Consider the following 13841-nt stretch of genomic DNA (forward strand, 5'->3'; position numbering starts at 1 on the left):
ACTTCCCACTTTGTTTGCTCTTTCCAACCCAAGGCAACTGTTGCTTGAGCGGCAACTAACATGTATTTTATAATTTCCCCCCAGTCCTTAGTAATTTTGTTCTTATCTAATTTCTGGATGAAATTACACATTATTGAATTCAGTAAGACTGGCTTCTGGTTAGACAGGATTGCAGTGTTAGAGATTGATTATGCGTAGCAGTATAAATAGTGCTAACATTTTTGTTGGAAACAACAGCATCCCAAATCTTTCACTATTTATTTGTTAATGTATGTATTTGCTAACTTGTATTCTATGCGTACGATGATTTGCCAGTTTGACTGTACCACTTTGGTGTGGGAGGGGTTATAGACATGTGATTGTACTGAACATGTTCAGACTCAGGACTCCATTTTGTATTCAGTCTGCTTTTTACTTCAGTGGAGGTGGATGCCTGTTTGCATCACACCTCAGTGGAAGTGGATGCATGTTGCTGTTTGGATTTCAGTACAGAAGTACAGAAATTTCAGTACTCATGGACTTCAGTGAGTATAACTATACCTAAAGACTATGGACAATTAAGAATGATACCCTGCGTACTCAACACAAAGAGAAATACATCCTATCTATAACTGAACTTAAATAAGAAACATGTCTGTATGGTGAATTAATACAAAATGTTTGTGAGTAAACAAAATGCAGTAGAGTCTCACTTATCCAACATAAACGGGCAGGCAGAACATTGGATAAGCAAAAATGTTGGATATAAGGAGGGATTAAGGAAAAGCCTATTAAATGTCAAATTACGTTATGATTTTACAAATTAAGTACCAAAACATCATGTTTTACATCAAATTGACAGAAAAGGCAGTTCAATACATGGTAACGTTATGTAGTAATTACTGTATTTACAAATTTAGCACCAAAACATCGCAATGTGTTGAAAACATTGACTACAAAAACATTGGCTATTAACAAATTGATTACAAATAAAGATAGAATTGCATAAAATGAACTTACAGTAACAACATTGTCAGAAGTTAAATGCGCAAAATGTTCAGTCCTTGCTGCCTAGAGAAATAGCTGTGGATCCGGGCAAGAGTCATACTGCGTTGGATAATCCAGAATGTTGGATAAGTGAATGTTGGATACGTGAGACTCAATGTTATTTTTCAAAGAAGACTTTGTTTTTTTTTAATCTCTGAGTGAATGTTTTAAACTAAAAGATTTCAAGTGAGTGTATATCTTTTGGGCAACTGCAATTTCAACTTCAAAGAAACAACCATCCATTGCTAACCAAATATATTTTTGTAGTGGCTTGTCTTTGTTCTTGGTAGTCTGAAAACAGTGTTCTTCAGTTTAACAGTTGAGTTACCTGTGTGCCATTATCACTTGTTCAAAGGATTGACTTCTAACAAGGTCATGCATTTTCTTGACTAGTGGTTTTCAAAAGGTTGTCTCCACATGTTTATGGAGATTCACATTTGCCAAATGGATATGACATCATTTCCCCTGTTTAATAAGGTTATGAATGCCATTTATTTTCAAAGGAATATGTACCCAGATACTGAGTACAGTTATTTCCAATAGTCTTTGTTATAGAGACCAAAGGTAATTTATCACAACTCAGATTAAGCTAATTACAATTCATGAAAATGAGCAGGTAAAGCAAATTAAATGGAGGTAATTAATAATGAGAGGCAGGATTCTCATAAGAAACTACTCTAGTTTCACTTTGTGGTTCTGATTTCTCTATAATTTCAACACTTGATGGGACTTTAATTTGTTTTTAATGAATTACTTCTTGAGCAGCATCCCAGAACGCTGTCGGGTGCTTGTGAATCTGACACAGATAGGGCCATTTGGAAAACCGAGGTGTCAATCTGGATATCAATGTACAGTTGCTGTACTACTCTTATTCATAATATCCAAAATGGCTCTATTGTCCCAAGTCAGGGATACTGTATTGTCCCTGAGTCTATTTAAAAGCACAATAACAAAATGAAATAATTAGTACCGTTCTCTGTGGGTTCTAAGACTATTATCAAAGTTCATCACTTGGATTTTTCTGTTCTTTGTTAAAAAAAACCTTGAATAGAAATAAATATTATTATATATTGGTACAGGTGGCAGTTAACAAAGATGACACTTCTGATTAAATAACACAAATGTATAGTTTTTAAGTGGTAAGAAAATCATCGTAGAACATTTTACTTCCATCAAGAATGACAGTGGTATTGCTCCAATAGTAATTCAGATAAAATATCTGCATACTTCATCAGTAATTAATAAAGCAGGATATTAATCAGTGACCCTAATTGGAGAGATAATGTTGTCAGTTTTCAGAATATGAATTATTACAAGCCTAGCAGCAACTTGGCCAAAAATCTGGGTTTTTTCTATGGTCCATTTTTGTATTCACACAATCCCATTGAAAGCAGGCAGAGTGGGTATCATCACTCTGCTGTGACTCCCATCATCCTTACCACGCATAGTCAAAAGGTTGGGTGTGATGACAACGTTTGAACAATGTCCCTGCTATCAGAGGTATTCTTGGAGTTGTGGTCACAGTGATGTCACACATACCGTCCAGCAATAACACAAGGACACACTCTGATAAGAATAATGCTAAAAGGAGAAGCAGTTTGCCAGCATCAACAGTTGCGTCTCTGTGCTGGTAAAACTGGTTTCCCCAGTTGTAGAGACTCAAGCTGGGGGAAGGACAAGTGTATGTCCCACAATCAAAGGTCAGCAGTGAGATGATTCCCTAGCAAAAGCTATGTCTTCGTAATAAGAGGCAGAAAAGGTTATTTATGTCTAAGTGTATTTTATTATTTTAAATATACATATTCATAAAAAACAATGAAACGAATCTATATACATGTATCTGGGTTGTTGTGAGTTTTCTGGGCTGTATGATCATGTTCCAGAAGTATTCTCTCCTGACATTTCTCCCACATCTATGGCAGGCATCCTCAGAGATTGTGAGGTATATATACATAGACCAGTGAAATACTACCTAACATCTATACTTGTATTTGACTATGCCCTTCCCTCCTCCCTCCCCTCCCATTGTGGTGACTTCCTATCCTTTGGATTGGAGACATTCATATATGGTTCCATTCTTCCTTCTTATAATGTTGTTTTTCTATTCTTCCTTCTGGCCTAATAGTTATGATTTATATTGATTCCCTACAAAGATTGTAACAGATTAAAATATGAAGCCTTCTGTAAAAAAAAACTTTTCCCTCTTTCTTTCTTTTTACAAAGTTGAGAAATGGCTCCCAGTCCTTGATATTTTTTGTGTTTTTTCTTTGTTCATCATTGCTAATTTGTCCATTTCTTTTTTTTTTAATTTTTATAATCTATTCTTCTATTTTCGAGAGGTCTGCCTTCTTCCAAAACTTGTATATGCTGCTATGATCATGTAGTGCAGTGGTTCTCAACCTGTGGGTCCCCAGATGTTTTGGCCTTCAACTCCCAGAAATCCTAACAGCTGGTAAACTGGCTGGGATTTCTGAGAGTTGTAGGCCAAAACACATGGGGAACCACAGGTTGAGAACCACTGATGTGTAATACTTTATAGTTTAATTATTTGGTTTGGTCATTTGACATTCCCAATAAAAATAATTCAGGCTCCAATTGTATCTTTGATTGCACATTTTCTTGCTGTGTTTTTGGTACCTTGCCCTAGAATTCTCTTGGTTTTTTTTTTTACAGAAGAACCACATGTGGAAGAAAGTTCCTTCTTTTCTTTATATTTCATCACTTGTTGTTCCTTCCCTTATACATTTTAGCTAGTTTTGTTGATGTCAGGTTCATCATTTTATAATTTTTTTTCTCAAAGGTCATAATACCACAGAATTTCCTCTAAGTCAATAGTCCACATTTTCCCCATTTATCCAATTCTGTGTTATGTCGAAAAACTCATGCTTTGTTTTATCAGTTCTAGTTTCAATTCCATCTTCAGTAATACTTTATATATATTTTCCAATAAGGTGTTCTTTATTAGTACATAATTCCTTTTCAAATTCTGATTGTTCTCTTTCAGATCCAATATTTTTACTGGCTAGTGCTAAGCTTTCTCTTAGTTGCCTATATCTGCACCACTGTAAGTGAAATCCTGTCTCCATCAATTCCTCTTGAGTTTTAAATCTATATTTATCATCTTCATGTATTAGTAAATCTCTGTATGTAACCCATTGTTCTCCTTTCTTCTTATCTAATTTTTTAAAAGCTTCTTCCGTTGAAATTGACAATGGGGTTTTTGGACATAGTTTAATTTTGTACTTGCTTCATATCTTTAGTATGGCTCGTCTTATAAAATGGTGATTGATGTCTGCATGTACTTTTGCTTTTTGATATCATTTGGAGCCCCCAGTGGCAGTGGGTTAAGCCGCTGAGCTACTGAACTTGCTGACCGAAAGGTCGCCGGTTTGAATCCGGGGAGCAGGGTGAGCTCCCACTGTTAGCCCCAGCTTCTGCTAACCTAGCAGTTTGAAAACATGCAAATGTGAGTAGATCAATAGGCACCACTCTGGCGGGAAGATAACAGCGCTCCAATCAGTCATGCCGGCCACATGACCTCTTCGGCTTAGAAATGGAGATGAGCACCAACCCCCAGAGTTGGAAACAACTAGACTTAATGTCAGGGGGAAACCTTTACCTTTACCTTTAGGCTTTAATGAGATGTTCGAGATGCCATCCATGACCTTCTAATTTTAACAGTCTCTCATTTCTTAAGATTATCCCATCTTTCATCCAAACTAGTATGCATGCTTTGAAGTACAATTTCAGGTCTGGTAACCACAATTCTCCTCTTTGCTTAGTTTTAATTCTTAGTTTTAATTCTAGGCCTCATGCCTTGCCATATGTATTTGGCTAAATCTTTATCCATTGTTTAAAAGGTGCATTGTTTATTATAATTGGGATCTTCTGGGGAAAAATAGCATTTTTGGTATTATATTCATTAGAAAAGATTATTTTTAAAAAGGCATGCATGAAGGATAATGCTTTTCAGCTATATGGAGAAGATGGTAAAAGTATCTCCTGATGCTGCTGGTCTCAGCCACTAGTGAAAGATTGAGGAAGTTGGCAATGTATTCAAAATATTTAAGATGTAATGCTAGGCCAATTCTCAAAAGAGAGTATTGCTGCCATTATGTAATCCTGCCCTTAGTCTATACAGCGGAACCTCTACTTATGAATCAATGTCCCATTGTTTTTTGAACTCCCTTTTGGCCTGCAAACAGTGTTAGATGGAGAGCACACAAGAGCACCAAAGAGTGTGCTTGTGCAAGATGGAGTGCTCGAACAGTTGCACTAAACTGAGAGTGTGCACAAGCTCGCGAGAGTACAAGGCTTCCAGGGAGCAGCCTCTGTACCTTGTATCTCAGTGCCGCTGTCTACGTGCCTTTGACAGCTTGCCACATGCTCTTCTCTGCTTTGGAAAACTGCTGTCTACTAAGGAGGTTTGGATTAGTTTTGGGTGCTTTTTTGTATGCCTTTTTTTCCTGGTATGTTTCGCTTTAAGAAGAGAGGGAGGGAGGGAGGCTGGAATTAGTATTATATGTACAATCCGAAGAAAAATGGTGTTCTTGTTTTGCCTTCCTGTTTTACTGGCCAACACATATTTTGTTGCCTCAAATGTGGTTCCCTGCCACAACTTTGTGCTTCTACCATGTTAAAGTTGATCTTTCTTTTTTTTTTCCTTGTTCCATGTGAATGTGCAATTATACACTATTTGTTACTAATAAAGTACATTTTCTCATTTAAAACCCAGTTTTGTGGGATTTTCTGCCTTGATATCCTGAGATATAAGGCAGTGTAGAAGGGCTCTAAATAATGTCATGAACTGAGTTATTCGTTTTCATAAAATCCCATGATTACCCAGTAACTACTTAAGTATATATGTGTAGATATACTGTACATACATTTAAAACTGCCCTTTGTTCATGCATATGAGATTGTTTCCTTTTTTCTATGCATTTGAACGGAAGTGTTTAGTTTTTTATACAGTAAAGTCTCACTTGCCCAACATAAACAGGCCGGCAGAACGTTGGATAAGCAAATGTGTTGGATAATAAGGAGGGATTAAGAAAAAGCCTATTAAACATCAAATTAGGTTATGATTTTACAAGTTAAGCACCAAAATATCATGTTATATAACAAATTTGACAGAAAAAGTAGTTCAATACACAGTAATGCTATGTAGTAATTACTGTATTTACGAATTTAGCACCAAAATATCACAATGTATTGAAAGCACTAAGTACAAAAACATTGACTACTAAAAGGCAGGCTGAGTTGGATAATCCAGAATGTTGGATAAGTGAATGCTGGATAAGTGAGACTCTACTGTATTAATGGATAATACAGTTACTTAACACTAAAGAACCACTAGTACACTTTAGTCTTTACATTTTTAGTCAATACTTTTTAGTCAATACATTTTTTAGTCAATACATTTTTGTATTGCTCTTTAGTCAGTAGATTTTTTAAAAGGAAGCTACTCCTGTAGATGGTTACAGTAGAAAATACATCACATTCACCATATTTTTGGAAGCAGATCTGTCTCATTTTTGTCAGATTACAGTTCTGCTGCCTTTAGTCTGAGAATGTTCCTGTGCTTTCAATAGGTAGAAATTCAACCATTAACATATAGTATGTATAATGCAAAAATGTTAACCTGCTACGTTTGCTAAAATTATGCAATCCATATCAGAGAAAAGGTGTCAACAATAGTACTGACAGGGCCCCTTCTGTATAAATTTAAAAATGTAGCAGCCTGTGGATGTAAGAAATACTGAATTACTAATGAGAAATTGCAAATAAGAGCTACTGTAAGTGGCAAGAACATCAGAAGCACCTGAGCCACATGCTTTTAAGCAGAAGTGTGGATATCCTATTGCAATTATAACACAAAATAGTTACCAGTTGACCAGATAATGAACCACCCTTGTGCCTTTAACAGCTTTTCGATCTGTAGGAATCAGCAGGATTTTTTTTCCAGTTATAGAGGTAATACTTTTCACCTCAATTTACAGATGAAGTTCCTGTTAAAGGCACAAGAACTAAGAATGGTTTAATGGCACCAGAACAAGAAAATCTCATTTCTTCCTAGATAACTGCCTGACAAACAACTATTCCAGGGTTTTTCATAGTGGGAAATTGGCTTTGTGTATTGTGCATTGCCTTTCTCGAAAATCACTTGGAATGGATCTACACTGCCATATAATCCAGTATCTGATCCCAGATTATCTGTTTTGAAATGGATTGAATGAGTCTATAATCCACTTCAAAGCAAATTATCTGGGATCAGATACTGGATTATATGGTAGTGTAAAAGGGGCCTCAGTTGATCTCACAAACCATGTAAAGAAGAGTAACTAAGGCAGTCCTAAGGCTAACTAGGGGTGATGTTAATTCAGTGAAGCCAAAGCAACTTCTGGTGTTTGAAAGGTCCTGGGGAGGTAGTAAGAACACGATGGGGATCCTTTTCAGGAACCAGGATGAGTTTAATCCTCTTTGACCATAGTCTAGTGACAGCAAGTTCCCATTTCTTTAGCTACTATTCCAGCATCCTTGTATTCTTTGGCATTGGTTAGCACAACACTAACAGAGAGGCCACATGAGGAAGAGCGGAGAGCTCCTGTACCTTTAACAGTTGCCTAGAGAAGAATCAGTAGGTGCAGCTGAGCATGAAAGCAATTTCTTGAAACCGTGATTAAAAATACAGGAGCTCCTTTTCATGTGACTACCTAAAATGCTATCAGCTAGTTAACAGAGGCCCCATCTACACTGCCATATAATGCTGTTTATATGGCCATGGTAGACTCCTATAATGCAGTTGAATGAACTGCATTATATGAGTCTACACTGACCATATAATGCAGTTTGAAACTGCATTATATGGCAAGGTAGATGAAGCCAGAGTGTTATTGTGATCCAAGTACTTGCTAGAAAAGCCAAGTACTTAGATTGTAGCCCTGCTTCAATAAATGAGCACACAAATACTTCTGTTTTAAGAGGATTGTGGACTTGAGTTGTTAAGTCACCCTTCTGAGATGGTACAGGGAACTTGTGATGTGTACTTCCCTACTGAAATTATTTCTGAAGTAAACTAGATCAAGGAGCAAGGGAAGTGGAGAGAATATAGTCATGCTTATTGCTGTTTAAGTGTTTGAATGCAGCCATTGTTTCAAGGGCCTGTGCAGTTACGTTCCAAATAGCCTCTGCTCCAGAAACACATAAGGAAGTTGTGGCTTCAAGACATAACTTTTTGTCAGCCATGAAGTACTGTAAAAGCCTTTCCACTCCATGTACCAGACATGTTGTAAATGCACTCCTTTTTCTGCAAAGCCCAAAGGTTTTCCCTCTGTAATTTATTGTAGAGAGGAGAAATAATAACAATTACTAAACTTTATTTATTTATATCCTGCCCCCTCTCCAAACAGAGGACAGCTTACAGGAGATAAAACACAGTACAAAAACACAGAAATAAAACATGATACATAAACTACAATCTCAAAAACCTAACCGAAAATAAAACACAATACAAAAACCAGGCAAAAATAAAAACGTAATACATAAACAGCAGTATCAAAACCTAACAGACTAATCATAACAAAAACACACTAAAAGTTGTTGAGTTTATGCTTTTGTGATTTTTATCTGTTTTTATATATTAATTCATTGTAACTGAATGTATCTTATGTTATTGTATTTTATTGTTGCATTACTGGGCAAGTAATGTAAGCCGCCCGAGTACCTTCAGGGAGATGGGGCAGGATATAAGAATAAAGTTATTATATTATTAAAAAGTAATGCAAATTAAAAGTTGTTGCTGGATTTGCATAAGACTCCAAACATTCAATGACCGGATCCTCAACTGCTCTTAAAAGTGATCTATGTAGGAGACAATTTGAGAATGAAGTGTATGTGTGTCTTTTCAAACTCTACATCAGGAACTGGTGACAGCTTCAGAAACTCTTAGCTTAGTACTTGAGATCAAATGCCTGGCCTTATGTAGTGAATTATATGTGAGTTATATGCATCCAGCCTTCTTCTTTGACCATTTTATTCACTATCTTAAAAACTCTGGCTGCTGGAAAAGTATGAGTGAAAAATATCCTTCCACTAATACCGTTTCTAAAGTGGTCACATGGCAGCCATTCCAGTCAGCTTAGCTGCAAGCATGTATTGTCTGGATCTCCATTATTGGTGTTCACTTCAGTATGGTCCTTGTTGCTGGCTGCCTTATTTCATTATTCATGTACTCTCAAAGAAAGCATACAATCCCCCTGCTGAACCATGCAGAAAGCAAAATAGAAGCCAAGATTGCCCCCTGCCGATGGGAAATAGGAGTGTGTAAAATAACACAAAAGTTTGCAGGGATGATAGCACAGTCATCTTATTTGGAAAGCCTTATACTCTCTCACATATGGTACAACTGAAAAACAATTATATTCTGAAGATGAAGGGATCAGACCCCTGCCACTATCACCCTGCCCCTTATATGAGGAAAAACATGTAATATTTTGCTGAAAGTCATCTTTCTTTTGAGCCACCTCTGTGGATGCAGCTTCCCAGTGTGGTTGTGAATCACATGGGGATTAAAGTTGCTGCTGGCAAAGAAGCCCAAAAAGAAATCAATTTTGCCACCCAGTCCTTCTGCTGCTGTTGCTTGCCTGCTGGACCCTACCAGTCAAACAGTAGATAAACACTTATTCTCTTTTAATCGTGCTGTGTGTCATGTACTGTCATGTAGCTGAAACCCTATCAGTTCATTTGGGTGGATGCTGGCTGCTTTGGGACTGATGCAGTAGCTTGCGGTGCTAGCTGAACAGCTTCGTAGTGGGGAGAGGGCCACCCAGACCTATCTAGTTGGCTACAAAGCAGCACCCTAGTGGGAGTAGGGCTCTGACGGACCAGCCAATGAATCGGCCTGTTTATGTCATGGGAAGCACGCACATGGACTGGTAGGGGGTATTGTGTTATTATTACTGTCTTATTGTTTGCATTTTCCTGGCTTTTGTCTTAGTTGTTTACTGTTTTAATAGAACGTATAACAAAACTGAGGTGAAAATACAAATTGTATGGGGCAAAGGGAGATATGGTGATGGCAGGGTCACCTGTCCTTATAGAGGAAGGAGAGAAAGGTGTTTAGTATCTATCTCATCTTATAGTCACCCTGCCAGCCTTGGTACCTTGGACCATGAGCCAGGCCACCCACAAAACCACACCTTGTTCTTCAGGTCAGTTAAAAATAAAGCACACTTCGCCTATGATCTCTTCAAAGATGAAGGAGCTGACTTGCTATGCTTCACAGAAACTTGGCTGAGAAGTGATAGTGGGTTCAGGCCCTCCCAACCAGGTACTGTGTTAGTGAGAATGTAAGGGAAAGTGGGTGGGGAATGGGGTAGCTGTAGTCTATAAAGACCAACATAACCTGACCAAATTATCTACTAGGGAGCTCAATCCCATTGAGTGTGTGTATCTGAGTCTGAAAACCAGGGATAGACTGGGGATTCTGTTAGTGTACCGTCCACTCACTGTCTAACATACTCCTTGGCTGAGCTCACGGCACCGGACTTGGAGATGGTGTTAGAGTCATCCAGACTTTGGCTTCTGGGCAACTTCAACATAATACTGGAAGCCAGTTTGTCAGGTGCAGTTCAGGAGTTAATGGTATCCATCACAAACACAGGCCTATTCCAATTGGTTTTTGAACCTATGCACTCAGCAGGTCAAACTCTTGATGGGATTTTCAGTTCAGAATATACGGATCTGTGGGTGGAGGTGACCAATACCTCAAAGTTTTCATGGACAGATCAATTTCTGGTCAGGGCTAGTATCACAGTTACAGGCACTAAAATGATTCGCCCTTGAAGGCTAATAGATCTTTTGAGATTCCAGGAGGCCTTAGGGGGCTATACAGTTGGTATCACCAACAATCCTGTTGAATCCTTGGTCAGTAAGTGGGATCCAAATATAACCAGGGCTATTGACATGGTCACTCCAAAATGTTCTCTCCGACCCATCATTAATCAGGCTCCCTGTTATATGCAGACTCTTTGGGAAATGAAACAGGAAAGATTATGACTAGAGTACAGATGGTGGAAAACTCATCTTCTATGCAACATCTTCTATACGGTGGCAGTACATGCAGCAAACAAAGCTTTCTTCTCTGCACGTATTGCATCTGCAGACTCATGTCCAGCTGAGCTGTTCAGAGTAGTGAGAGGTTTGACACTATTCGAACCTTCAGTAGCTCACTGTGATAGCTTTAATTATTATTTTACAGATTAAATCTTTCACATAAGAGCAGACTTAGACGCCAACATTGGAGCAGAAGTCAAAAATTGTGTGTCCAGAAATTCTTGTGAGTGGGACTACACTGTATCAATTTCAGTTAGTGAATACTGCTGATGATGTGGACATGATTCTGGAGCAAGTAAGGAGGGCAACCTGTTTTCATGATTCCCTTCTTGGCCCTTCATCCAGGGAAAAGGTGCAATTTGATCCCAACTGCAAAAAATTATCAATACATCCCTCCAGGAAGGACATTTTTCATCCTATTTAAAAGCTGCTGAAAAAGTTCTCCCTGGATCCCCCGGACATTAAAAATTGCAAACTAGTGTCTAATCTTCATTTTTTTTGGGGGGGGGGGAGGTGATTCAGAAGGCAGTTGCCCTCCAACAGGCAGTCTTGGATGATACACACTCTCTTGACCCATTTCAAATCACCTTCAGAGTAGGATACAGAATTGAAACTGTTATGGTTGCCTCACTAGATGATCTCCATCTTAGCCCTGACAAGGGGTAAGTGTCCCTTTTGGTGCTTCTAGATTTCTCAGCAGCCTTCGATACCATCGACCATGGTATCCTTCGGGAATGCCTGGGGAATTTGGGAATCGGAAGCACTGTGTTGCAGTGGTTCTGGTCATACTGTTCTGGGAGGTTCCAGATGTTGGTGCTTAAGGATAGCTGCTCCTCAAAAAAGCAGCTGTTATGTGGCATCCAACAAGGTACCATTTTATCCCCAATGTTTTTTTAACATTTGCATGAAATTGCTGAGAGAGATCATCAGTATGCCAATAATACCCAAATATTTTTCTATGTAACTTCAAAAACAGCCTTAGCTAAGGATAGTGTGCTCCTCTGAATGAATGACTGGAGGAAATAATGGACTGGATGAAGAAAAATAAATTGAAACTGAATCCAGATAAGACAGATGTGCTTACCATTAAGTGTCTTAATCTAGCATTGGAGGTATGTCAAACAGCTCTGGATGGGGTTATGCTCCCCCCCAAAAGACTGTGTTTACAGTTTGGGAGCGCTCCTGGATCCGTCTCTCCAATAGTCAGCCTAGGTATATGTAACACTCAGGAGTGCTTACTACCAGCTTCAGCTGATACACCAATTGAACCCCTTCCTAGATTTGCAATATGGTAGTGCATGCACTGGTAACCTGAAGGTTGGACTTCTGCAATGCGTTTTACATTGGGCTAACTGAACCAACTTGAGAAATTCTAATTGATTCAAAACATAGCAGCCAGACTAGTTACAGGAGTGAGCACATCACACCCATACTAAAGTAACTCCACTAGTTGACCATTAGTTTCCAGGTCAAGTACAAAGTGTTGGGTTTAACCTTTAAAGCCCTACATGGTTTGGGTCCATGTTACCAACAGGATCTCCTTCTCCTGTACAATCCACCCCAAACATCGAGGTCCTCTGAGGGGCAGCTACTCCAATCATCCAGAACCCCACTGGGACTGTCATGCAGAAGATCTTTTCATCAGCTGCCCCAAAATATGTAACAACCTTCCAGAAGAGCTTGGATAGCTAAATGAGCTGTCCGAATGTAAAACACAACTAAAGACCCCACTCTTCTGGCAAGCCTACCGAGTCAATTTTAAGCCATGAATTTTAAATGTACATTATATTTGAATTGTATTTTAATCTTTGTATCATATACTGTATTTTAATATATATATTTCAAAGTATATGCATTTAATTGTTTTGACTGTGTGGCACCCCACCTCGAGCTGTGAGGAGAGGCCGGGAACAAATTAAATTTATTATTTAATATTATTTTCATTACTCAGCCACAGATCACCTGTGAAGGTGGCATCAATGTTCCTTCAAGTCCTAAGGAGGCAGAATAATGTGCCGCTGCTCTCCGGAGTCCTTGATTTCACTCAAGGCACTGATTGATGGTGCCACAGAAAGCTGGACCATAGATGGTTTGTTCGTCAAAATGATGGGATTGATACCTCTGAAAGGAAGAAAAAAGGTACCTTTGAATGTTTACAACACCAACTACACAGTATTAAAAAAATATTTTCCGCAGTTAATGCCAAGATCCACTTTGGGGTTTTTAAGAAGCAGGAGTGGACAAAGTTGTTTTGTTTGCTCAGACTTTCAGAGGGGTGGGAGGAATGACTTTAAGGACCTTTCGTGAACTCTGTTTTTCTTGAGAAGCAGCTGCCATGAAAACCTTCTGGTCTGGGAGAAGCCCTCCTTTGCATCTCTGCAGTGCTATTGCTGAGTTCACAGCTTTTCCTAGACTTAGCATTTTGGCAGATTCCTTGATGTTTTTATTTTCTATGATAGAATCATAGATTCATAGAGTTGGAAGAGACCACATGGGCCATCTATTCCTCCCCCTGCCATGCAGGAAAATCACAATCTAATATCCCTGACAGATGGCCATCCAGCTTCTGTTTAAAAGTTTCCAAGGAAGGAGCTTCCACCACACTCTGAGTGCCACTACTGAACAGCCCATACTATCAGGAATTTCTTCCTAATGTTCAGGTGGAATCTCCTTTCTGGTAATTTGAACCCATTGTTCTTAGT

At 38.6% G+C, this 13841-nt stretch overlaps 1 protein-coding gene across 1 annotated transcript in view; it reads right to left on the minus strand.

Moving 5' to 3' along the window:
• Window positions 1-8385: 8385 nt before the first annotated feature.
• The window catches only part of cfap65 (cilia and flagella associated protein 65), a 43649-nt gene continuing 38193 nt past the window's right edge, over window positions 8386-13841 (minus strand). The window contains exon 33 of the mRNA XM_062967298.1: window positions 8386-13260. Within this exon, the coding sequence (XP_062823368.1) occupies window positions 13134-13260 (127 nt within the window). The 3' untranslated portion in view covers window positions 8386-13133. The remainder of the gene's footprint in view (window positions 13261-13841) is intronic.

This window comes from Anolis carolinensis, chromosome 1 (assembly GCF_035594765.1).
Source record: "Anolis carolinensis isolate JA03-04 chromosome 1, rAnoCar3.1.pri, whole genome shotgun sequence".
NCBI lineage: Eukaryota > Metazoa > Chordata > Lepidosauria > Squamata > Dactyloidae > Anolis > Anolis carolinensis.